Source organism: Microtus oregoni, unplaced genomic scaffold (assembly GCF_018167655.1).
Source record: "Microtus oregoni isolate MIOR12 unplaced genomic scaffold, Mior012 000002F_ref0000024, whole genome shotgun sequence".
Lineage (NCBI taxonomy): Eukaryota > Metazoa > Chordata > Mammalia > Rodentia > Cricetidae > Microtus > Microtus oregoni.
Window position 1 is genome coordinate 13,785,681 of NW_024543061.1, and position 26,587 is coordinate 13,812,267.

General features: G+C 45.8%; 1 protein-coding gene across 3 annotated transcripts; it reads left to right on the plus strand.

The window, feature by feature from the left end:
- Window positions 1–5,932: 5,932 nt before the first annotated feature.
- Ggcx (gamma-glutamyl carboxylase) lies at window positions 5,933–25,490 on the plus strand. Of its 3 annotated transcripts, XM_041642193.1 has the most exons (15): window positions 5,933–6,020; window positions 6,251–6,421; window positions 11,018–11,176; window positions 11,472–11,637; window positions 14,830–14,908; window positions 16,417–16,523; window positions 19,725–19,888; window positions 20,386–20,651; window positions 20,792–20,923; window positions 21,779–21,930; window positions 22,348–22,517; window positions 22,680–22,810; window positions 23,730–23,877; window positions 24,036–24,231; window positions 24,572–25,490. In XM_041642193.1, exons 1-15 carry the CDS (start codon window positions 5,978–5,980, stop codon window positions 24,762–24,764), a joined length of 2,277 nt encoding a protein of 758 aa, XP_041498127.1. In that variant the 5' UTR covers window positions 5,933–5,977; the 3' UTR covers window positions 24,765–25,490. The 3 variants fall into 3 exon arrangements, with proteins under 3 accessions (XP_041498127.1, XP_041498142.1, XP_041498134.1); XM_041642200.1 differs by lacking the exon at window positions 6,251–6,421 and having other exon boundaries at window positions 5,937–6,020; XM_041642208.1 differs by lacking the exons at window positions 21,779–21,930; window positions 22,680–22,810; window positions 23,730–23,877; window positions 24,036–24,231; window positions 24,572–25,490 and having other exon boundaries at window positions 22,348–22,484.
- The last annotated feature ends 1,097 nt before the right edge of the window (window positions 25,491–26,587 follow it).

A 26,587-nucleotide genomic window follows, 5' to 3' on the forward strand; every position in this document is an offset into this window, starting at 1 on the left:
CAAGGTCTTATCACATGGCATATTTCTCAGTCTTTTCTTGAAATATTCTGTACTTAACTCTCTGTTTCTTAGATCCCTACAGTTTATCACTAAGTGGTTATCTGGGTTTGGATCACAAAGTAGTGAAAAATAAATTAAAGAACTTTAGAAATAGTTAAAGTGAGGGTGAAGAGACGACTCAGCAGTTAAGAGCACTTAACTGCTCTTCCAGAATCCAAGTTCAGGTTCCAGCACTCAGAGTGGGCAGCTGATAGCTGCTTGTAAATCTATCCTCAGGGGATCTGATCACCTTTTCTGATTTCTGTGGTCACATACATGGCATACACATAACACACACGTACATATATACATAAATTTTAAGAAGTTAAACAGAAAAGCACTGTGACTTTATAGTGTCAAGACAAATGCTACTATAACTCTGAATATCTGAATGTTACTTTTGATTTTTGTTATTTGAGAGAAGGTTTCTCTGTTATAGCCCTAGCTGTATGGGAACTTGCTCTGTCGACCAGGTTGGCCTCAAACTCAGAGATCCACCTGCCTCTGCCTCCTGAGTGCTGAGATTAAAGGCATGTGCCGCTTCTACCTATCCTGATAAATTCTTGTTATAAAAGCAAGTTTAGGTGATTTGAAGAGGTAGCCTGTAGGGAAAGAAATTGTCAAAAAGAATATGTCACTTTGATATGGAATATTATCAGAGTCCATAATTGTAGTTTGTCAAGGAAACAGATCAACAGGACCTGAAGGATACTGCCAGAGGATCACTGGCCAGATTCCACAGAGAAGATCAAGGACTAGTTCCTTATTAATCCGTTTTAGATGCGTACTCTGTGCTTTTCATCTGGCCTCTCCATGTCTCAATATATACTCAAAAGCCAAGCCAAACATCTTTAAAATATAAGATTTAATTTTTCTCTGTGTATAAGTGTTTTACTTGCGAGTGTGTTTCTACCATGTGTGTGCCTGTTGCCTGCAGAGGCTAGGGAGGACATCAGATCCCCTTGGACTGTAGTTACAGATGGTTGTGAGCAGCCATGTGGGTTCTAGCAATCAAACCCAGGTGCCCTGGAAGAGAAGCCAGTGCTTTCAACCGATGAGTCTTCTTTCCAGTCCCTTATCTGAGCATTGAGGAAGGACTGTCTTCATTTCACACCAGGTCTGCCATGAAGTGTTTGGTTCTGAGGAGGCCTATATCTTGAGGACTCTCTGTTACAGTTTCTATTGCTATGAAGAGACACCATGACCACAGCAACTCTTATAAAGGAACATATTTAGTTGGAATGGCTTACATTTTCAGAGGTTTAGTCCATTATTGTCATAAGAGACATACAAGCATGCAGGCAGACATGGTGCCAGAGCAGGAGCTGAGTGAGAGTCCTTATATCCTGACTCACAGGCAATACCTCAGATGAACTTTTTGGGCAAGGGCAAAAAGCAGCTACATTCTTGACCCAAATATCACAAGATTAATCTCTAGGCCACATACACTAAAGTTATTCTCCCTTGAAACTTCTTTTTTTTTTAAATTTATTTATTTATTATGCATACAGTATTCTCAGTGCTCTGCCTGCAGGCCAGAAGAGGGCACCAGATCTCAACACAGATGGTTGTGAGCCACCATGTGGTTGCTGGGAATTGAACTCAGGACCTTTGGAAGAACAGGTGGTGCTCTTAACCACTGAGCCATCTCTCCAGCCCTCCCTTGAAACTTCTTGAGTCAGCCCACCCCCCACTCCCCCAGCTCAAATCACCCTTATCACTAATGTCTTCCATGCTCCTACTCTTATGGCCCATTAAGCAGCACTTAAAACATCCCACTGCTTTCCTAACCCAAACTCCTAAAGTCCAAATTCCCCCAAACAAAAGAACCGTCAGGCCTTTCACAGCAATACACAGTCCCTTGTACCAATTTCTGTCTTAGTAAGGTTTTCTATTGCTATGAAGAGACATCATGACCATGGGAACTCTTTTTTTTTTAAATATTTATTTATTTATTGATTTATGCAATATTCTTTCTGTGTGTATGCCTGAAGGCCAGAAGAGGGCACCATTACAGATGGTTGTGAGCCACCATGTGGTTGCTGGGAATTGAACTCAGGACCTTTGGAAGAGCAGGCAATGCTCTTAACCGCTGAGCCATCTCTCCAGCCCCCGACCATGGGAACTCTTATAAAGGAAAACATTTAATTGTGGTGGCTCGACAACAGTTCAGAAGTTCAGTCCATTATCATCATAGCGGGGCATTGTGCTGTTCAGACAGAAATGGTGTTGGAGAGGTAGTTAAGTGTCCTACATCTTGGCTTGTAGGCAACAGGAAGTGGTCTGTCTCACTGGGTGTAGCTTGAGCACAGAAGACCTAGAAGTCTACCTCCACATAGACACACTTTCTCTAACAAGGCCACACTGTTGTAGGAGTTTGTTTGTTCATTTTCCCAGCCACCCAGACTCCTGAAATAACCACACAGAAATTGTATTAATTAAATCACTGCTTGGCCCATTAGCTCTAGCTTCTTATTGGCTAACTCTTACATATTAATTTAACCCATTTCTATTAATCTGTGTATCACCATGTGGCTGTGGCTTACCGGCAAAGTTTCAGCATGTCTGTCGTCGATGGGGCTACGTGGCATCTCATTGACTCCACCTCCTTTCTCCCAGCATTCAGTTTAGTTTTCTCTATCTAGCTCTATTCTACCCTATCATGGGATCAAGACAATTTTTTTTTTATTAACCAATGGTATTCACAGCATACAGAGGGGAATCTCACATCACCAAACCTCCCATTAGTGGCACTCCCTTTGGGGACCATTTTCTTTGAAACCACCACAAGGACCTTATAGTTGGGTCCAAAATATATTTATTTTCCACAAAAATTTGTAGTACTTGCTGGATCAAACACAAGGACTCCCACATGCTAGACCAGTGATCTATTGTGTTACAGATGTAATTTGTCTAACCATGTAATAATTTTTTGTCTTTGAATAAGTCATCATACATGTGTATATGTGTATGTTATATAATTTTGGTTTTTTGTTTGCTTGTTTATTTTGTTTTTTTCTTTTTACATAAATTGGTCTGGAACTTACTATGTACCCGAGGGCAACCGTGAACTCTTGATTCTCCTGCTTCCACCTTCTGAGTGTTGGGATTATAGGTTTATACCACTACATTTAGCATTGATGTATTCTTTGAAATTTATTTTTAGTTATGTGTTTATGTCTGCATGAGGGAATGTGTGCATGATTGCAGGTGCCCTCAGAGGCCAGAGGCCTGGAAACCCTCCAAAAACTGGAGTTAAAGACAGTTCTGAGCCACCTACTGGGGATACCAGGAACCAAACTCAGTTTATCTACAAGAACATGACTATACATGCTCTGAACTGCTGCCATCTCTCCACACCTAGATACTCATTTGAAAATCTTCTCGATGTAAAACTGTTCAAAATCGGAGCTGGAAAGGTGCTCCGTTGCTGAGAGAGTTTACTACTCTGCAGAAGACACAGGTCTGTTCCCAGTACCACATTCCAGGTCTCACAACCCATTGTAACTCCAGTGATAGGTGATCTGATGCCCTTTTCTGGCCTCTGCATACAGGAGGCATAGAGATTCAAAAATATACACATAAGTAAAAAGAAATCTTTAAAAATACCTTCCAAACTGGGGTTGTAACTCAGTTGTACAGTGTTTGCCTAGTTTACTCTAGGATTTGTGTTAGCCTCAGCCTTACACACTTACACACACTAGTGTACTTTAGGATTTGGGTGTGAGCCCGAGCATTACACACTTACACACACTACTTTACTCTAGGATTTGTGTGAGCCTCAGCCTTACACACTTACACACACTAGTTTACTTTAGGATTTGGGTGTGAGCTCGAGCATTACACACTTACACACACTACTTTACTCTAGGATTTGTGTGAGCCCCAGCCTTACACACTTACACACACTAGTTTACTCTAGGATTTGTGTGAGCCCCAGCCTTACACACTTACACACACTAGTTTACTCTAGGATTTGTGTGAGCCCCAGCCTTACACACTTACACACACTAGTTTACTCTAGGATTTGTGTGAGCCCCAGCCTTACACACTTACACACACTAGTTTACTCTAGGATTTGTGTGAGCCCCAGCCTTACACACTTACACACACTAGTTTACTCTAGGATTTGTGTGAGCCCCAGCATTACACACTTACACACACTAGTTTACTCTAGGATTTGGGTGAGCCTTAGCATTACACACTTACACACACTAGTTTACTTTAGGATTTGGGTTTGAGCCCGAGCATTACACACTTACACACACTAGTTTACTTTAGGATTTGGGTTTGAGCCCGAGCATTACACACTTACACACACTAGTTTACTTTAGGATTTGGATTTGAGCCCGAGCATTACACACTTACACACACTAGTTTACTCTAGGATTTGTGTGAGCCCCAGCCTTACACACTTACACACACTAGTTTACTCTAGGATTTGTGTGAGCCCCAGCATTACACACACTAGTTTACTCTAGGATTTATGTGAGCCCCAGCATTACACATTTACACACACTAGTTTACTCTAGGATTTGTGTGAGCCCGAGCATTACACACTTACACACACTAGTTTACTTTAGGATTTGTGTGAGCCTTAGCATTACACACTTACACACACTAGTTTACTCTAGGATTTGGGTTTGAGTCTGAGCATTACACGCTTACACACACTAGTATACTCTAGTATTTGGGTTTGAGCCTGAGCATTTCACACTTATACACACTTAAAAGAAAAAAAAAAAGACAGAACTCAGCACATGTTTGTAACCAGGACTCAGAAGGTAGAAGCTGTCGGGTCAATATTCACATAATCCTCACCTGCAGTGTTTGAGCCAGCTGGGCTACATGAGACCTTATCTCAAAATAAAACAAAAATAAACATAAAATCCAGTTTCCTATGTTTCCAACAGTGTAAGAGTGTACCGAGACCAAAATGGTGGTGAGTCGTTCTGTTCTGGGATACTTTTCCTTATCCTGTGGGCCAACTCCAGTAGCGAATGTTACGACTGTGTTCAGTACCTTCTGACTGACGGCTGGACAGCGAGCGCTTGCTCCTTATCTCTCCTTTTTCTTTTCTTTTTAACTTTCCTGCTGCTTTTAAATTTAGGAGTTCCTTTAGGTACAGAACATATTGGCACACTAGCTTTAAGCAGGGGCAGTTCTTCCAAGTGCATCCTTAACTCTCGAGGCCGCATCTTTGGAAAAATCTGCCCTTTTGCACCATTTGTCTTTTTTTTTTTTTTTTTTTTTTGAATGCCAGGAAGCACTTTAGGACATTTAAACCCAGAGAGGAAGGACATAAAGAGGTTAGGAAAGTATGAGTCTTTGTCTTGCAGTCCAAACATTTGGGAGACAGAGGCAGGAGGATCGCCGCGAGTTCCAGGCTAGTTCTGTTTCAAAAGGTGGAACAAGCCTTTAGTCCCAGCACTCTGGAGGCAGACGGTTGTCTGTAAGTTCGAGGCCAGTCTGGTCTACACAAACGAGCTCGGGACTACACAACTACAAAGACAGACCCTGTCTCAAAACAACAAAACAGGCGTATGTGATGGGTAGTTAGCAAAGAGACACTTGTTCTGGGAATGGTCACTCCTCCCTTACAATGCCAAGGTTAGATTCACGGGTGACCCTTTAACCCTGCGCTGTCCATCCTCCGCCCCCAACTCCTTACCCTGCCCCTCCTCCTCCTGCTCCGCAAGTTCTTTGGGCTCAACACTTTGCTCAGGATCGCTCCGCCCCGCCCCTCACCCCGCCCACACACTTAGCCCCGCCCCTACGCCTGAGTCCCCGGCCGCGGGTTCTGGCCTTCACGACAGTGCGGGTGCTTTCCGGCCTGCCGCGCGAGTGTTGACGACGTGTCGAGGGGGCGGAGCCCAAGACAGTAGTGGGTTTCCACTTGCTCGCGATCGGCTGCAGAAGGCCGTCTGTCTCTGCAGTCATGGCTGTGCACCGTGACTCTGCACGGACCGCTACCTCCTCAGGTAGGCTGGCTGAGGGTTGGCGAGAAGGATGGTGACCTTAGTGAGGAAGTGGCATATTGGGAGAGATGGTAGTCTTGTGTTGTCAGTCCGTGGGAGGATCCTGGAGGAGGGCCTGCCACCCAGAAGCTTGCGGTAGTCCGATCAATGGGAGAACCCAGTGGGGTGGATACCCTAGGCTGTGGGGACTTCGGTTTTCCTACGCACACATTTCCCCCACTTCTTGGTTATAGATAAAGTGCAGAAAAACAAGTCTGCACGGACATCAGGGCTCAGCCAGGGCAGCCGCATGGAGAAACTTTTGGGGTTTGAATGGACAGATTTATCTAGCTGGCAGAGTGTCGTGACCCTGCTTAACCGACCAACGGACCCCGCAAACCTGGCTGTCTTTCGTTTTCTTTTTGGTAAGTCTATTTTCTGGTCCCGGACATTTTGGCTGGGCTTGAGAAAATGACATCCTATTTCTTTTTAAGATTTAGTGTGTGTGTGTGTGTGTGTGTGTGTGTGTGTGTGTGTTAGTTTGCCTTCTATTACTGTGATAAAAATACCATGACAAAAAGCACCTTGCAAAGGAAGGGTTTGTTTCAGCTTACAGTTGTAGTTCATCATGAAGGGATGGATGTCAGGTCAGGAACCTGGAGGGCAGAACTGGAAAAGAGTCATGGAAGAACCACAGTGGCTATTGGCTTGCCTCTCGTGGCTTGCTCCGCCTGCTTTCTTGTATCACCTGGGATCACCTGTCCACACAGTAGGCGGGGCCCTCCCACATCAGTGTTCACAGGCCAGTCTGCTTCGAGGTATTTTCTCAGTGGAGGTTCCAAGATTAACCAAGATGTTATTTTCTTTTTTTTTTTTTTTTTTTTTTTTTTGGTTTTTCGAGACAGGGTTTCTCTGTGGTTTTGGAGCCTGTCCTAGAACTAGCTCTTGTAGACCAGGCTGGTCTCGAACTCACAGAGATCCGCCTGCCTCTGCCTCCCAAGTGCTGGGATTAAAGGCGTGCGCCACCACCGCCCGGCTCAAGATGTTAGTTTCTGTATGGATGTGTGAATGTATGTCAGGTATCTGGTTGCTTGTTGAAGCTAAAAGAGAGTGTTGGATTCCTTGGAACTGGAGTAAAAGGCAATTGTACTGCCTGATATGGCTGCTGGGAATCGAGCTTTGGTCCTTTGGAAGATTAGCGCAGGCTCTTAACTGCTGAGCCATTCTCTCTAGTGCAATCACCTATTTCTTAGTTATTTCTTAGGTGTTCTTTTCCTTAGAGCTGAAAGTATTGGAATAATGGAAGAATTCTTTGGAAGTTTAGAATCGTAACCTGGCCTTGTCACCTCTAGTTAGGGTTTAGTGCTCAGAAATGCTTTGGTCTGTGCACTTGTGCATGTAGACCACAGGTCAACGTCAGGTGTCTTCCTTAATCATTTCTCCACTTTCTTTTTTTTTAAATTTATTTATTATGTATACAATATTCTGTCTATGTGTATGCCTGCAGGCCAGAAGAGGGCACCAGACCCCATTACAGATGGCTGTGAGCCACCATGTGGTTGCTGGGAATTGAACTCAACTCAAGACCTTTGGAAGAGCAGGCAATGCTCTTAACCTCTGAGCCATCTCTCCAGCCCTCCACCTTATTTTTTAAGACAGGGTCTCTCCTGAGCCTGGAGCTCACCAGTTGAGTTAGTCTGGCTGAGCAGCAAGTCCCAGGAACCATCCTGTCTCCCTGCCTCCACAGCATTGAGATTGACTGTGCCAGGCTTTCTGCATGAGTGCTAGTGATCTGAATTCAGGCTCTCATGCGTACAGCAAGACTGAGTAATCTCCCCAGCTCTCTTTGGTGTTTGAAATGCTCTTATTCCATAGATCAGACTTACCTGGCCTCTCGAGTGCTGCTCTTCCTGCTTCACCATCACACCTGTCAGGAAGCTGCTTAGGAATGAAGTATTTCAGAGAAACATCCTAGCAGCTCAGAGAGTTAGAATGTGCCGAGACACTGCCCTAGCAGCTCAGAGAGTTAGGATGTGCCGAGACACTGCCCTAGCAGCCCAGAGAGTTAGGATGTGCCGAGACACTGCCCTAGCAGCCCAGAGAGTTAGGATGTGCCGAGACACTGCCCTAGCAGCCCAGAGAGTTGGGATGTGCCGAGACACTGCCCTAGCAGCCCAGAGAGTTGGGATGTGCCGAGACACTGCCCTAGCAGCCCAGAGAGTTGGGATGTGCCGAGACACTGCCCTAGCAGCCCAGAGAGTTGGGATGTGCCGAGACACTGCTCTAGCTGCCCAGAGAGTTGGGATGTGCCGAGACACTGCCCTAGCAGCCCAGAGAGTTAGGATGTGCCGAGACACTGCCCTAGCAGCCCAGAGAGTTAGGATGTGCCGAGACACTGCCCTAGCAGCCCAGAGAGTTAGGATGTGCCGAGGCACTGTCCAAGCAGCTCAGAGAGTTAGGATGTGCCGAGACTCTACTCCTGTAAGTCCAGTAGCTTCCAACTGGAGGCCATTTTGCTTCCTGGAGACATTTTTAGTTAGAACTTTTGAAGAAGAGGAATAGGTAATGGTGGCTGGCATCTGATGCACTAGATGTCTTGTAATGAATGGGTAAATACCCCTACAGATAATTAACCAGACTGGCTAACGCAACTGCTTCTGGGATTGAGAAACTGCCTGATCCCAAACTGGCTTCCAGAGCCGAGTGTCCCTTATTTATCTTAGTGTGTTGACCAAATACCACTGCCTTCCTGGGTGTGTCAGTGTAATAAGGAGGCTGCTTGTTGGTTCCCGGCCGCTTAGCCCCACAACAATCACACAGAAACTGTATTAATTAAATCACTGCTTGGCCCATTAGCTCTAGCTTCTTATTGGCTAACTCTTACATCTTAATTTAACCCATTTCTATTGATATGTGTATCATCATGTGGCTGTGGCTTACTGGCTAAAGTTCCATCTGGCTCTGGCGGGGCTCCATGGCTTCTCTCTGACTCTGCCCTTCTCTCTCCCAGCATTCAGTTTGGTTTTCTCTGCTTACCTCTATTCTTTTGCCCTATCAGGCTAAGCCAATTTTCTTTATTAATTAACCAATCGTATTCACAGCATACAAAAGGGAATCCCACATCATGTCAGGAGGCAAAAAAAAAAAAATGTGTTAAGAAGGTCCCCCGGGGGGCTGGAGAGATGGCTCAGAGGTTAAGAGCATTGCCTGCTCTTCCAAAGATCCTGAGTTCAATTCCCAGCAACCACATGGTGGCTCATAACCATTTGTAATGGGGTCTAGTGCCCTCTTCTGGCCTACAGGCATACACACAGACAGAATATTGTATACATAATAAATAAATTAAAAAAAAAAGAAGGTTCCCCGGAGCACTTTTTATGGTTCAGTAGGGTGTATCTTTATAGATGTAATTAATTGAACCCTAACAGTTTCTATAGTGTTTTGTACATATCTCTTACTTAATCTTTCTGCAGCTCTGTGACATTTTGTCATTGTTTTTCTTGTTTGTTTTTATTTTTTGAGATAGGATTTCACTGCCCTAGATGTATAGTCCTGGTTGATCTGCCACTCACTATGTAGATCAGACTGGTCTAGAACTCACAGAGACCTGCTTGCCGCTGCCTCCCTCCCCAGTGCTGGGATTAAAGGTGTATTCTAGGATCACTGGCTTGTGAAGTATTTTTTTAAAGCTCTATTTTAGTGTGTATATTGTGTGAGTGTTTGTACATACTCCCACACATGTGTGCACACTCCTACCTGTGTGCGCACACTCCTACCTGTGTGTGTACACTCCTACCTGTGTGTTCACACTCCCACACGTGTGTGCACACTCCCACACATGTGTGCACACTCCCACACGTGTGTGCACACTCCCACACATGTGTGCACACTCCTGTGTGCGCACACTCCTACCTGTGTGCACACTCCCACACATGTGTGCACACTCCTACCTGTGTGTGCACACTCCCACACATGTGTGCACACTCCTACCTGTGTGTGCACACTCCCACATGTGTGTGCACACTCCCACATGTGTGCACACTCCTACCTGTGTGTGCACACTCCTACCTGTGTGTGCACACTCCTACCTGTGTGCACACTCCCACACATATGTGCACACTCCTACCTGTGTGTGCACACTCCCACATGTGTATGCACACTCCCACACATGTGTGCACACTCCTACCTGTGTGTGCACACTTCCACACATGTGTGCACACTCCTATCTGTGTGTGCACACTCCTACATGTGTGCACACTCCTACCTGTGTGTGCACACTCCCACATGTGTGTGCACACTCCCACATGTGTGCACACTTCTACCTGTGTGTGCACACTCCCACATGTGTGTGCACACTCCCACATGTGTGCACACTCCTACCTGTGTGTGCACACTCCCACATGTGTGTGCACACTCCCACACGTGTGTGCACACTCCCACATGTGTGCACAGGTGAGCGTTCCTGCGCATGAACACAGAGGCTAGAAAACAGTCTGTCACATTCCACTCACTAGTTCCTTTGAGGCCAAGTCTCTCCCTGAGCCCCTGGGGCTTGCGGTTCCTCAGCAGGCTGGAAGCCAGCAAGCTTCCTGTTTCTGCCCCTTTCACAGCTGGCTTACAGCTGTGCATAGAATTCCCAGCTTGTTATTGGTGCTGGGATTTGAACTATAGTCCTTATGATTGCTCAGTGGGTCCACCTCTCCAGCGTCACTACCTCTTCACAAAGTATGCGCATGATTTACTGGTGGGAATCGGCTTGTGAGCTTTAGGGTTTGTCGGACCACACAACTAGTGTAATTCCTAGCCAAGAATAGGCTCAGTACTAATAGTAGGGACTAATAATAGTGACTATTATTTTGCTTTTTTGAGGCAAGGTTTTTCTATTTATCTCAGGCTGGACTGGGACTCACAGTGTAGCCAGGCTGGTGGTGAAATTCAAGTATGGCGCTGTGCGTACTGAGAGCTACATCATGCCTCTTTAGCAGATGTTAACAGCTGTCTTCCCTCACTTGCTTTTATAGCGTTCTTGATGCTCCTGGACATTCCCCAGGAGCGGGGCCTTAGCTCCCTGGACCGAAAATACTTGGATGGGCTGGACGTGTGCCGCTTTCCCTTGCTGGATGCCTTGCGCCCTCTGCCGCTTGACTGGATGTACCTTGTCTACACCATCATGTTTCTGGGTGAGGGGAACTGGGTGCTGGGGATCTGAACTAGGGAGAACTGACTGAGCTGGTAGAAACGCAGCAGAAACATGCTGGTGAACCAAGTCATTGGATGTCTGTAGCACTTCCTCCATGATTCGGCCTCCTGCTGCTCGTCTGTTGTCATGTGAGCCGTCACGACCCCATAACTCTTCTTTCATTTAGTGCTCTGCCTGGTTATAAAATGCCTGCTGACCTTTCTTAATTTTGGTCCCAGGGAAGCTGGGCCTGTGGTGACACTTTGACCTTGAATCCTCTCCTCACAAACCCCCAGGGGCACTGGGCATGATGCTGGGCCTGTGCTACCGGCTAAGCTGTGTGTTATTCCTGCTACCCTACTGGTACGTGTTTCTCCTGGACAAGACATCGTGGAACAACCACTCCTATCTATATGGTTTGTTGGCCTTTCAGTTGACGTTCATGGATGCAAACCATTACTGGTATGTGCCCTGAAAAGTAGGGGTAAGGTGTGTCTGGGTCAGGATGCTTGCTAGAGAGACAGGGCCCAGTGAAGTTCTAGAAATTGTCGCATAGGCACAATTTTTATTGGTGCTTTGGTCTTTTGGGAGGGGGGTTTCAGGTGGGATTTGTATTACTGTGTGTTAGGCTGGTCTGGAACTTACTACATTGTCTAGGCTGACCTTGAACTTGCTATTCTCTGTTCCTAGCCTGACTGCTGGAATTAGAGCTGCGAGCCACCATGCTGACTCAAAGACATTTTAAACCAAGTTTTGCAAAGTATGGTTTGAGATCATACTTTGACTTTGATGGATTTGGGGGAGCCTGTTTTCCATGTGGGTTCTGGGGAATCCTGAGGTAGCCTTGATGGTGAATGCCCTTCTTCACTAAGCTATATTGCTTGCCTGACTTGGATCGATTGGGAAGGGGAAGGGCCAGCAAGTTGGGTGATTGCTATGACATAGGAAAATGGCTCCACCCACCCCTTTACTTTTTCCATATCTCTCCAGGTACCTTGATATATCACTCCTGTATCCCTCTTAGAAGAAGAGAAGACTAAAGCCAGACATAGCTGTTTTCATATACTCCAGGGTGCAGACTTTACTTTCTGTGTGTAAGCCCAGAGAGGCAGAGTTAGAGCCAAATGTAGAAGTTCCTGTGAGGTGGAGATGATAGCAGATACCAAGAGGAGAGGGACCACCAGGGTTGCCCAGCAGTGCTGTCCTAGGAGAAAGTAACCCACTCCGATCTGGCCTAGGTGACCATCTCTCAGGGGAGGTGGGGCAAAGCCTTGGAGCCAGGGTGGTGGGGCAGGAGACCTTGAGGTTCTCTTTGTTCAGTGAGAGGAGCTGGTGGGGATGGTTCAGCAGTGATGTATGAGTACACATTTCTCTCCCGTAAAGCTTTGTGTGTGTGCCCGTGTGCTGGGGATTGCCCCGGCCTCCTGCGTGTACACTACCACAAGGTTACGCTCCCAAACCCCAGTCCTCACTTTTGCCAAACTTGAAACCCATTCAGGGTGTCTAGCTTTGATCCTAGAGAATTAAGAGGTCATTTTGACAGGTATCCCCCACTTTCAGGTTCCACTTTTGTTATTTTTAGACATTTTGAAAAAAATTACTATCACATACTCAGGACTTTCTTTGTGGCAGGCATATTTAAATGTTTTTCCTCATTCAAACCTATGAAGAGTCAGGTTTAGTTGCTCAGGCCCAGCACTTTGGGATGCTGAGGCAAGAGGATTGCTTTGAATTAGAGACCAGCCTGGGCTATCTATATTAAGATCTTGTCTCAAAACAAACAAATATGAGGTCCCTAGAGGTGAACTAATTTTGTAGATGAAAAAGTAAGTCTTGGGAAGATAAAGACTCTGCCTAAGGTTACACAGCAGGCAGGAAACAAACGGCCTCATTGTCCTTGACTGTAGGCCTAGGCTTTTGCCCACAGTGTAAGCCCTGTTCTCCCTAACTTCTTCCAAACCTGCTTGGTTTCTGCCTCAGAGTAAATTTGGTGTTAGTATCCTAGCTTTTTCCGTTCTCTCGCAGGATAAAATTTAAAGTCAGGAGTCCTTTATCCCGGATCCAGTTTTATAAATGTCAGTTTATGCTCTGCATTATTTTGCTGGAGAGGATTTTGAGTTTATTTTTCTTTTTTTACCCCTATGGAAATGGAGGTCAAACTCAGGGCCTTGTATGGGTTAGGCAAGTGATCAGTGACCTGGGCCACTTTCCCAGCCCCTCCCCTTTTGAGATAATAGACTGTGTAGATGAATGTGGTGGTGCACACCTTTATTCCCAGCATTGAAGAAGCAGAGCAGCGTGAGGATTATAGCTTGGTCTACATGGTGACTTCTAGGCCCGCCTGGGCTGTAAAGACCTTGTCTCAAAACACTAAAACAAAATAAAAGAGATAATGTACTATACATGTTTATTTGTGTGTGTGTGTGTGTGTGTGCATGAGTTAATGCACCTTCGTGTTTGTGTTTTTTTTAATTATTTATTTATACAATATTCTGTCTGTGTGTATGTCTGTGGGCCAGCAGAGGGCGCCAGACCTCATTACAGATGGTTGTAAGCCACCATGTGGTTGCTGGGAATTGAACTCAGGACCTTTGGAAGAGCAGGCAATGCTCTTAACCATTGAGCCATCTCTCCAGCCCTGTGTCTGTGTTTTTTATTTCATGTGTGTATATATTAAGCTTACATGTATGTATGTATGTGTACCATATGTGTTCCTGGTGTTGGTGGAAGTCAGAATATGGTTCTGGACTTCCTGAAATTGGAGTTAGAGGTAGTTGTGAGCTACCATGTGGGTTCTAGGAGTTGAACCCAGGTCCTCTAGAAGAGCAGTTAGTGCTTTTAACCATCTCTCCATTCCCTGTTTTGTGATTTTATTGTTTAGTTATTTAGTTCCTTTTTTTTTTTGAGACATAGTCTTACTGTGTAGTCCTAGAACTTGCTATGTAGACTATGCTGGGCTTGAACTCATGGGGTCTGCTGGCCTCTGTCTCCCGAGTGTGCACCATGCCCAGTCTATTTTTGTTGTTTTAGTTGTAATTACTATGATGTGGGGTTGGGAGCACAGTAGAGGGGACAAGGATGCATGTGCTGTGCTCTATGTGCAGAGGCCAGGATTTTGTGGGCTCCGGGATGACCACAGGTTGCTGCCCTGAGCCATTTCTCCAGCCCACCCTTTAGATTTGTGAAACTCTCCCTCAAATTTGTTCCTCCTTGTCATTTCTATTATAGCTTTGAACCTGATCTGATTCCTTAGGACAAACTGAAGTATGTGTGTTTTGAGTCGGGCTCTCATCATATGTAGATCACTGGCTCCAGACTTAAGCAGTTTCCTGGCCTCTGCCTCCTGAGTGCTGGAATTGTAGTCATGTCCACGATACCCTGCTACACTGAAGATTTTATTCTTGTTTGTTTGTTTTTGAGGAAGGGTTTCTAGGTATAAAAGCCCTAACTATTCTGGAACTTGCTTTGTAGACCAGGCGGCCTCAAACTAACAGGTATCCAATTGCCTCTGCTTCCTGAGTGCTGAGATTAAAAGTGTGTGCCACTATTGTCCAGTTTGAAAACTATTTCGTAGGTAGATAGGACTGGCCTAATTGGAGGGTGGGAATGTAGCTGAACTAAGACCTTTCTTGATGTCTTTCCTCCTTCCTGTAGGTCTGTGGATGGCCTGCTGAATGCCCAGAAGAAAAATGTCCATGTGCCCCTTTGGAACTACACAGTCCTGAGAGGCCAAGTATGGAATCTTGTGTGTGTGTCCAAACCTTACAGCTGGATCGAGCCCAGAGTCTCCATTTCTTCGTTGTTGATGTTGCCTGTGGCAGGCTAGCTGGCCCAGGAGCCTCCAGGGATTTGCTGTCTCCGTCTCCCGTCTTACTGTGGGAGAACAGCAAATACAGATGCCCAGCACTGTGTCTTCCTTTACACGGGTTCCGGGAATTCAGCCTTGGACCCTCACTCATTCATGGAGAATGCTGTACACATTGTGCTCCTCCCAGCCAAGGAGTAGGGTTTCATAGGCAAGGGGCTCCTTGTGAGCTGTTGCTAGAGGCCCTCTCCTCTGCCTCCCTAGATTCTGTCTTGTTTTTAAAAGATACCTATTTATATAGTTGGGCATGGTTGTACACATTTTTAATTCCAGCCCTCAGGAGGCAGAGATCTGTGAGTTTAAGGTCAGCCTGGTCTACATACTGAGTTCCAGGCCAGCCAGGGCTATACAGTGAGACCTAATCTCAAAAAAAAATTATTAATTTAGTGTATGTGTGTGTACATGGTTGTGTGTGTGCATGTACCACATGGCATGTACCACATGGCATGTATGTGGAGATAGAGGATGGCTTAGGAATTGGGTCCCTCCTTCCACTGTGCTGAGCAGGATGTCTCTTGATGTTTCTGTCCTGCTGCATACTCCAGGCTCCTATCTCTGCCTCCTGTTTCACTGGAGCCATGATTACAGATGCATCCCATTGCACCTTTTTCTGTTGGGAATCGAACTCAAGTTGTCAGCCCTGTCTGACCTGCACTTTCGCCCACTAAGCCTTCTTGTTGGCCCTGGTGGTTTCTTTATTCCTTTTGCTGGAAAGCTAGATGGGCCCTTCATTTTTCCAGTTCCTCAGTCCCTGAGTTCTCATCCCCTCATGGAATGAATAGCACCTTGTCTATTAGATTAGACTTCTCATGAGATAATCACATCTGTGCTTTTATTATTACTTTTTTCTTTGTGCCTGACATAGGTAGTTGTTTTTCGTTTGTTTGTTAGATGAATGAATGTCTATGTGATGAAAGGTTAGAGGAATGGCTGTATTCTTTCTTGGGTACTGGCTAAGATGAGAGGTTTATCCTTTAATTTTTTTAAAAGTTTCATTTATTTTTTTAATTGTTTTTATTGAGCTATATATTTTTCTCCGCTCTCCTTCCTTCCTTCCTTCCTTCCTTCCTTCCTCTTCCCTCCCCTTCTACCCTCTCCCATGCTCCCAATTTACTCAGGAGATATTTATTTTTATTTATGTATGCATGTGTGCCAACTTGTCTATGTGTGTACCATGTGCATGCAGTGCCTACAGAGACCAGAAGAAGATGCCCTAGAACTGGAGTTATAGGTGATTGTGAGCTGCTTGACATAGGTGCTGCGAATCAAACCCAGGTCATCTGTAAGAGCAGCAAATCCTTAACCACAGAGCTTTCTGCAGAAAAAACATGGGTTCTTTGTTTGCTTAAGCATCATGCTACATTTTGTGTTTACAGATCTTCATTGTGTATTTCATTGCGGGTGTGAAAAAGCTGGATGCAGACTGGGTTGAGGGCTACTCCATGGAACATTTGTCCCGGCATTGGCTCTTTAGTCCCTTCAAGTGAGTAGTGTCAAGGCAGAGGCCTTCTTGGGTTACAGGTACTGAGTGGTGATTTGTCTGCCAAGTCTATGTAACCTGTGTCTGTCATTTGCCTTAGCTCCCTATTCAGACAAATGCAGAGTCAGTGATACTCAAAGATGGAGGCCGAGCTAGATGGAAGACTATAGTATTGACAGTCAGGAAGAGAAAAGAATCAGAATCAGGTGGCATAGTGTGTCCCACTTTGCTTTTGGTTGCTGAGAGAAGACCATGACCAGAAACAGCTTGGGAAGAAAGTGGTTATTTGGCTCACACATCCAGTCCACATTCTAATCAGCAGCTATCATGGAGGAAAGCCAAGGTAGGGCTCCATAGAGCAGGAACCTGGAAGCAGGAACGAAGTGGAGACGGCTGAGGATGCTGCATACTGGCCTGTTTCCCATGGCTTGCTCCCGTTTTCTCTTTTAAACTTTTCTTTATGTGTGTAATTGTTTTGCTTGCATACATGTATGTGTACCACATGGGTGCCTGGTGCTGATGGAATCTAGAAGAGGGCATCCAATCCCCTGGCGCTGGATCTACAGACAGATTTGAGCCTCCATGTGGGTATTGGGCCTCAAGCCTGGGTCCTCTTGCAGCGCAGCCAGTATTAACTCTTTGCTCATCTCTCCAGGCCTGCCAGCTTGCTTTCTTATACCACCCAGGACCACCTGCATAGAGGTGCCGCTGCCCATAGCTGCCTGGGCTCTCCCATGTCAATCGTTAACCAAGACGGTGCCCTGAAAGACCTAGGCATTCTGATGGAGGCTATCCCTCAGTTATGCTTTCCTCTTCCCAGATGGCTCCAGCCTGTGCAAGTTGATAATAAACGAAGCAGCACACTTGGTACATTAGCCAGTACCCAGCTGTTACCTTGGGTGACAGTGGTAGTTGCTTGTGTCCTTGCCTTGTCAACCCTAGTTTCTTTTTTCTTTTTAAAGATTTATTTATTTATTAGGTACACAGTATTCAGCCTCCATGCATGCCTGCAGGCCAGAAGAGGGCACCAGATCTCATTACAGGTGGTTGTGACCCACCACATGGTTGCTGGGAATTGAACTCAGGACCTCTGGGAGAGCAGTCAGTGCTCTTAACCTCTGAGCCATCTCTCCAGCCCCCCCAGTTTCTTTTGTTAATTTTTTATTACATTTTGGCTATAGTGGGGATTGAACTTAGGGTCTTATCCATGTAAGGCAAGCACCCCAGCCCTGACCCCACTCTTTTTATTGTCCTTTTTATTTTTTAAATTTTTTTGGAGACAGGGTCTCACTACGTAGCCCTGGCTGGTCCAGACTTTACTATGCAGACCAGACTGACCTTGGACTCAGAGAGCTCCTCTGCCTCCTGCGTGCTGGGACTAAAGGCGGAGTGACTGTAGCCTTCTGTAGAGCCCCTCAGACAGTTCAGGAAGACAGCTGGTGCTGCTCCTGCCTGCAAAGCAGTTGTTACCAACTCTAAACCAGCTTCATCTGTGAGGTTTCCCTTTCCTTCCGATTCCCCCTCTCATTTCGTTTCTCCCCCGACTTCCTCTATTCTCCACGTTCTGAAATGTGAGCTGCCAGCCAAGCAGTTGCTCTTGTGGTTTCATTTTCCCATGTGTCTGTTCGCGTGTATTTGTAGGCACATTTGCACAGTGTGCCATGATACGTGTGGAGGTCAGAGGACAGTTTGCACAAGTTGCTTCTCGGCTTCCACCATGTGGGTTCCAGGGAGCAAACTCGGGCCTCCAGGCTTAGCAGCAAACGCTTTTGTCCCCTGAAGCACATCTCTCCAGCCCAATGCAGTCAGTGTTTTCAAACAAATTTTTCTTTTCTTCTGAGAAAAGATATCATCTATCCCAGGCTGGCCTTCAGCTTCCTGACTTCCTGCTTCTGCCTCCCAAGTATTAGGATTACAGTGTGCACTGCCGCACCCAGTTTTCTGAAGTGCTGGGGACCAGCCCTGGCACTTACCTTTTTTTTTTTTAACTTTTTAAATTGATCCTTTGTGGATTTCACATCATGCATCTCGATCCCACTCGTCTCCCTGTTTCTTCTCATCTGCCCTCTGCCCTTTCAGCACCCCCCCCCCCCCCAGGATAAAACAAAATAAAATTTAAAAGAGAAAAGGAAAAGAAGGAAAACTCTCATCGTGGATGCTGTCGTGTGACACAGTGGATCACGCAGTATACCCTTTAGTCCATACATCATTACTTGCAAGTGTTCAGTGCAGTGAGTCGTTAGTCTGATTTGAGGCCTCTGGTTTTTGGCTCTCACTGGGACTCCTCTTGGATATCCTGTTGTCCTGTGTCATGGAGAGATCCTGCCACTTTGGGCCTGCAGGGCTGGTCCCTTTCATGCCCAGCACTTACCTTTTAACACTTCTCATTTATGATTTCCATGGGGAAAATTCTGTAGTATATTCCCCATAGTATATCCCCCGTAGTATATTCCTGTAGTATATTCCCCACAGTATATCCCCCGTAGTATATTCCTGTAGTATATTCCCCGCAGTATATTGCCTGTAGTATATTCCCCACAGTATATTCCTGTAGTGTATTCCCCGCAGTATATCCCCATAGTATATTCCCCGCAGTATATTCCCTGTAGTATATTCCCCACAGTATATTCCTGTAGTATATTCCCCGCAGTATATTCCTGTAGTATATTCCCCACAGTATATTCCTGTAGTATATTCCCCATAGTATATTCCTGTAGTATATTCCCCGCAGTATATTCCTGTAGTATATTCCCCGCAGTATATTCCTGTAGTATATTCCCCGCAGTATATTCCCTGTAGTATATTCCCCACAGTATATTCCTGTAGTATATTCCCCATAGTATATTCCTGTAGTATATTCCCCGCAGTATATTCCTGTAGTATATTCCCCGCAGTAAATTCCCCGTAGTATATTCCCTGTAGTATACTTTTCCATCAGATTTTATCCTTGGAGACTGGGCTTTACTCATCGCACAGGGGATATTTAAAAGAAAAAGAAAAAAAAGGCCCCCCGAAAATGTCAAGGGGTTGGTAAACTCGAATGTAGAGCATTTTTATGAGTGCATTTGGGCCTTAGCTGTTGTACCCACTGGTGGGTAGATCTTCATTAGGGACAGGTTATTGAGGCCCCTAGTGCTTCAGTCGTGCTGTGGTTGCTGGGCGACCCCACTGCCTGGGTCTGGACCTTTGTCCCTTTGTCTGCAGGCTGGTGCTGTCCGAGGAGCTGACAAGCCTGCTGGTGGTGCACTGGTGCGGCCTGCTCCTCGACCTCTCGGCTGGCTTCCTGCTCTTCTTTGATGCCTCAAGATCCATTGGCCTCTTCTTCGTGTCCTACTTTCACTGCATGAACTCGCAGCTCTTCAGCATAGGTCAGTGCCTGCAGCTGCGGGGCTGTGGGGAGCCTGGAGAGGAGCCTTGTCTGCCGGTGTGCGATGGCAGGGCGGTGGGGGGTGCAGGAGCTGAGCTGAGTCCAGTGTGGCCACTGTGAAGTAGGAATAAGTAAGGATGAGAGGATTGGGACCTCTGGGTACAACGTGTTGCACGGTGAGGGTCTGTGGGAAGAACTGTTAGGCACTTCCTTTAGGGCCAGGGATGCGGCTCAGCTGCTCCAGTGCTTCCCTAGTGTGCATCCCCAGCACCACACAAAACCGGGTAATGGTACTCACCCCTTGTCCCAGCCCTTGGGAAAAGGCGAGAAGGACTAGGCCAAGGTCGTCCTCAGCTACACACTGAGTGCTAGGCCAGCACACACTTTGTGAGACTGTCTCAAGAAAGTGAAGCCAAGAGCCTCCTTAGAATAGAACACTTCAGCAGGACTTCGTAAGGGAGGAGCCTGACCATGCCGACTTTCTTCCTGCTTTCCTAGGCATGTTTCCCTATGTCATGCTGGCCAGCAGCCCCCTCTTCTGCTCAACTGAATGGCCACGGAAACTGGTAGCCCGGTGCCCCAAATGGCTGCAAGAACTGCTGCCTACCAAAGATGCTCCTCGGCCCAGCCCTTGCTGTGTCTATAAGAGGACCCGGGCCAAGGCTGGTACAAAGGCGGGGCTGCGCCACCGGCTGGGAGCCGTCTTCACCCTGCTCTACCTTCTGGAGCAGCTCTTCCTGCCGTATTCCCACTTCCTCACCCAGGTTTGTGCGATCGTTTTACATGCTGCATGGGCTTGGACTGTGCTGGATGTGGCAGGGCTTGGCCTTTTAGCTCTTCCTTGCTGGAGAATGAGGTTGGGTTGAGAGACATCAAGCTAACACGGTCTGCTCTGCCTTCCCAGGGTTACAACAACTGGACAAACGGGCTGTATGGCTATTCCTGGGACATGATGGTACACTCTCGCTCCCACCAGCATGTAAAGATCACCTACCGCGATGGCCTCACAGGCGAGCTTGGCTACCTTAACCCTGGGGTGAGACACCTGATGCTGCCCGTTCTTCAGAGCCCCTCGGGCTTTGGGATTTTATTTGGTCCTATACATATCATAAAATAAAACAAATTTGGGTCCCTGCACCTTCTCCAAAACCAGACAGAACCTTCTTTTTTTCTTCCTTCGTTTTTTTTTTTTTTTTTTTTTTTTTTTTTGGTGCTGGACCCAGGGCCTGACCACAAGTGTATACTGTACCATTGAGCTACATCCTCATCTTTGAACCTTTCATCATTTTAAAAAATTTAATGTATGTGCTTGTGTGTGTACATGAGAGACAACTTTGTGGAGTCAGTTATTTCTACAGCTTTGTGAGCTCTGGTAACGTAATCCAGGTCATCAGGGGGTTGTGGCAAATGTTTTTAACATGCTGAATCATCTCACCAGACCAGACCTTTTTTTTTTTTTTTTTTTTTTAAATCAAGACAGGGTTTCTCTGTAGCTTTGGAGCCTGTCCTGGAACTAGCTCTTGTAGACCAGGCTGGCCTCGAATTCACAGAGATCCTCCTGCCTCTGCTTCCCGAGTGCTGGGATTAAAGGCATGTGCCACCACCACCTGGCTACCAGACCATATTTTTAATTAATTAAGCCAAGGTCTTTATAGCTCAGGCTGGTCCCTTTTCAGCCATTATGTCTTTTTTAAAAATGTGGATAGAGATGAAACAGTTTGTCATTGTTTTGAGTTAAGATTGTGTTTTGGAAAGGTGAGTAAATACCTAACAATGAAAGTTCACATCCGAAGACAAGTTCCTTTCCCCTCCTGCTCTAACTAGGCAGCAGGTAAAGATCTTTGTGTTATTGGCAGTGACAAAGTGGGACTAATATGGGGGTTTGGGACAGGTATTCACACAGAGCCGGCGATGGAAGGACCATGCAGACATGCTGAAGCAATATGCCACTTGCCTGAGCCTGCTGCTTCCCAAGTACAATGTCACTGAGCCCCAGATCTACTTTGATATTTGGGTCTCCATCAATGACCGCTTCCAGCAGAGGTGGGCAAGAGACAGGGGAAGATGAAGCACAGCTCTTTTTGACCAGATGAAAAGCTGACGTCTTCTCATGGTGTCTTGCTTTTTACAAGGCTGTCTCTCTCTCAGTCTAGTGCATGTCGGGGTTGATCTGGTTGTGGGCATAGTTGGTTGTGTCCAGCAGGGGGCACCATCATCCAGGAGAAAAGCGAATTGACTATTCTTTCAGACACTGTTAACACAATGCCTTCTCCTCAGGTGGCCACTAACTCACATTCTTTCCCCTTCTCTCTGCCACGGACTGGCAATAACATGCTGACAGTAGGCATTTCTCCTTTTGGGAAATCCTGTCCACTCTCCATGGGTCCAGTGATGAAAGGAGCAGAATCAGTTGTGGGTGAGTGGCCACTGCCTCCTCAGAACATTATTTTCTTTTTTAAGGCTTTTTGACCCTCGTGTGGACATCGTGCAGGCTGTCTGGTCCCCCTTCAAGCGCACACCTTGGGTGCAGCCACTCTTGATGGACTTATCTCTCTGGAGGACCAAGTTACAGGATATTAAGAACAGTCTGGACAACCACACTGAGGTGGTCTTCATTGCAGATTTCCCTGGTATGGAGGAAAGTGAGAGCAGATTGTGCTGTCTTTTCTTGGCTTCCTTGAGCAGAGACATTGCATATGATGGGGTAGGGAGGGAACTCTCTTTAGGTGATGGTGGCGAAAGTCTGTTCTGGTAGGGTGGGGTGGGATAGTGAATTCTCTTGCTTCTGGCAGGGCTTCACCTAGAAAATTTTGTGAGTGAAGACCTGGGCAACACTAGCATCCAGCTGCTGCAGGGAGAGGTCACTGTGGAATTGGTGGCAGAACAGAAAAACCAGACTCTTCAGGCGGGAGAAAAAATGCAGGTATTTGCTGGGGTTAACAGTGACAGAGGCTGAGGATGTAGTACTACAAAACAAAACCTGCAGAAGGGGCATGAAGTTTAGGGAGATGTAAAGAAACTGCTTGGCCTTTGATAGGCCAGCCCTTAGGTGGGTGGAGTAGACAGAACAGAATTCTGGGAGAAAGAAAGCCGAGTCAGTCGCCATGATTCTCCCACCTGACACAGACATAGGTTAAGATCTTTCCTGGTAAGCCATACCTCGTGATGTTACACAGATTATTAAATATGGGTTAAAGCAAGATGTGAGAACTAGCCAGTAAGAGGCTAGAGCCGATGGGCCAAGCAGTGTTTAAAAGAATACAGTTTCTGTGTAATTATTTTGGGTAAAGCTAGCTGGGAGCCCGGCGGTGGTGGCGAAAGTCTGTTCTGGTAGGGTGGGTTGGGATAGTGAATTCTCTTGCTTCTGGCAGGGCTTCACCTAGAAAATTTTGTGAGTGAAGACCTGGGCAACACTAGCATCTAGCTGCTGCAGGGAGAGGTCACTGTGGAATTGGTGGCAGAACAGAAAAACCAGACTCTTCAGAGATAGGGTTCATTTATTACAGATAAAGTCTTTCCCAGCGCAGTAGTATAGGGGAGGCTCAGAAAGCAGGGACTTCACTGGGGCATGGAAGCACGTGCCTGTCATTTTCAGGACTTGGGAGGCTGAGGCAGGAAAACAGAATTCCAGGACTACACAGTGAGACCAGAACTCAAAACAACACTAGGAGAAGAAACAAAATAGGAGGACCCCTGAGGCTGTGAAAAATTTTCCAGATTCTAGGGGCCATTCTTTCAGACTCCAAGACACAGGAAAAGAGAGTGCCAGCATGATTAGAGTAGCGAGGCCATAGGCTAGCTAGGGAAGTTAGAATTAAATGTATCCTTTATTACCCTCTCAGTTGCCTGCTGGAGAGTACCATAAAGTCTATACTATATCATCGAGTCCCTCCTGCTATATGTACATCTATGTCAACACAACAGAGGTCACACTGGAGCAGGACCTGGCATATCTGCAAGAATTAAAGGAGAAGGTGGAGAATGGAAGTGGTGAGTGAGTGTGTGGAGGTTTGACAGAGTACCTGGTGTCAGGAAGTCAGGGTTATAGCTAACCGACAAAGAGAGTGCTTGAAGTCTCTCGGAGATGGGAATGGCCGAGTCAGAGAGGGGTCCATCTCATTGGTTCCTTTTTGCTGACTTCTGGACAGAAACAGGGCCCCTGCCTCCAGAACTTCAGCCTATTTTGGAAGGGGAAGTAAAAGGAGGTCTTGAGCCAACACCTTTGGTCCAGACCTTTCTAAGACGGCAGCGTCAACGCCAAGAAATCGAACGCCGGCGAAATAGCCCTTTCCATGAGCGATTCCTCCGCTTCCTGCTGCGAAAGCTGTATGTCTTTCGACGCAGGTAAGTTTCTCTCACAGAAGCAGTTGTCATTGCCATCAGGTATTTGCAAGTTTGGTCACTTTCCCCTAGTGAGGACAGCAGTAGAGACTCCTAGGGATCTTTCCCCTCCTCACCCTTCCCCGTTCTTTTTATCTATAACCTTTCCATCTTTCTATGGTTATTCCTATTCTACCCTAGAATACTGTCAGCCTTCAGAGGGGTAGGGTCCTAGCATTTGGGATGTGGAAGGTCAGTAAAGTAGATGTCTGTCTCCAGGTGAGTGGGTCTAAGACCAAGTGTTTCCTTAGGGCTTTGGTTGGAGTTATGTAGAAAAATAAATTTGGACTGTTTTTTTTTTCAGCTTCCTGATGACTCGAATTTCACTCCGAAATCTGCTATTAGGCCGCCCTTCTTTAGAGCAGCTAGCCCAAGAGGTGACATATGCAAACTTGCGACCTTTTGAACCAGTTGATGAGTCAAGTGCTTCAAACACCGATTCTTCAAACCCTAATCCTTCAGAGCCAGATTCTGAGCATGTTCACTCTGAGTTGTGAGGGCAGTCCAGATGTTCTGTGCAGATGTGGGGGCTTCCTGGATATTTGTGAAAAATGGTCTATTTTGAGATAGGGTTTCACAATACTATACAGGCTGGCCTCAGACTCATGCTAGTCCCTCTGCTGAGTGTTTTGTGATTACATGAATATCACCAAACCTAGTTCTTTTCCTTTTATATCCCCCACCCCTTATAAGTACAAGATGATAGTTTACAGAATCCAAGGCAACAGGGAATTTGAATCCCAAGACTGGTGGCTCTTTTTAGAAGCAGTGTGAACTTTTTACAGCAAGGGAATCTTTGTGTAGCCCTTGCTGTCTTGGAACTCTCAGTAGACCAGGCTGGGCTTAAACTCTCACCTTTCTCTGCCTCCCAAGTGCTGGGTTTAAAGGTGTGCACCACCAATGCCTTGTTTATAGTCATTTTAAAGCTGGTTCTTTAGGAAAAGGAATTTACCACAATGATAACAGCTGAAACTATGTGCTTGCTATGTACCTGGATTATCATACTTTGTACTTTAAGAAGTATTGGCTTTATTTTACCTTTGAAGAAAGGAAAGCAGGTTAAAATTCACCCAAAGGCATCCAGGAGTGGGTTGACAATTTGAACTGCAATCTGTTGGAATTATGTTTTCTATGTTGTTGCTTAATAATTTTCATAACCAAATGGGAGGAGGGGAAGAGGTAGAAATTTTTAATAAAAATAAAAATTGAAAACTAAAAAAAAATTTTTTTCATAACCACTGACAGTAAAGCTGAAGCAGTATAGCTTAAAACTTGTATTATTTTCAAGTGATTAGGATGACCAGGTACTAAATGTATGAAGTAATTTTTTATTTACAATTCCTTTTTGTAGCCAGCAAGTTTTTCAGCAGCAATGGTATTAGAATTGCACTACTAAATAGGGAAGGCAGATGGCTTGCTTTAGTATAAATCAGCTTAGTGAATGGCAGCTCTCTAAGCCATGACTGAATATTCATCCTTGAGGTTTTCCTTACATTTGTCAAGCCCCATCACATCTATCTTCTGTTGATCTATTTTTATCTCTACTATTGGCTTATTCCTTCATTCTTTATACTAGAGTCTACTTAGGGATAGACCAAGTCAGACCCACTTTTTTTTTTTTTTTGCACAGGTTGAGCCCATGGACATCAGAAGTCCCTTTTAATGCATACAAATTATTGTATATAGGCTATTGATGGCCATGTACAGGAAACCCTCTGATCCAATTTTCTAACAGGGAAAACTGTTTTGTGGTTTTTTTTGTTTTATTTAGAGACAGGTTTTCTATAACAGCCCTGGAATTTACTTTCTACACCAGGCTGGCCTCAAACTTCATAATCTTTTTTTTATAGTAACACTATGAATGTACCTTGGCACTATGTCCTTTCCAGGCTCAGCTGTTTGTTCCCTTAACCTGTTACCCTTGACTAGCAAGTTGTTTGGGAGGTTTGTCTTTCAAATGTATGCTGGAAATGAACCCAAATTTCATGCAAAGTACTCAGTTTGCACAAAGATGCCGTTTCTGTGTTTTCTCAGGAGAAATGTTAGGATGGATTAGAGATGAAGACATTACTAGATTAAGCTACCTGGAGCTAGAGATGGAGTTCAGTTGATAGAGGTACTATTAGTCTACCATGCATGTGCAGGTGGAGCTGTAATCTTAAGAGGTGACAAGATCAGTTTAAGGCCAGCATGGGATAGGCCAGCCCCTACCGGTTGAAGGAAGTTGTATTAGTATTGCTAGAGAAACTATGTTCTCCCAAGAGTTGTTCTGGGAATGGATTATTGATATCTTTAAAAAGTTAAGGGGCCTAGCATTGTA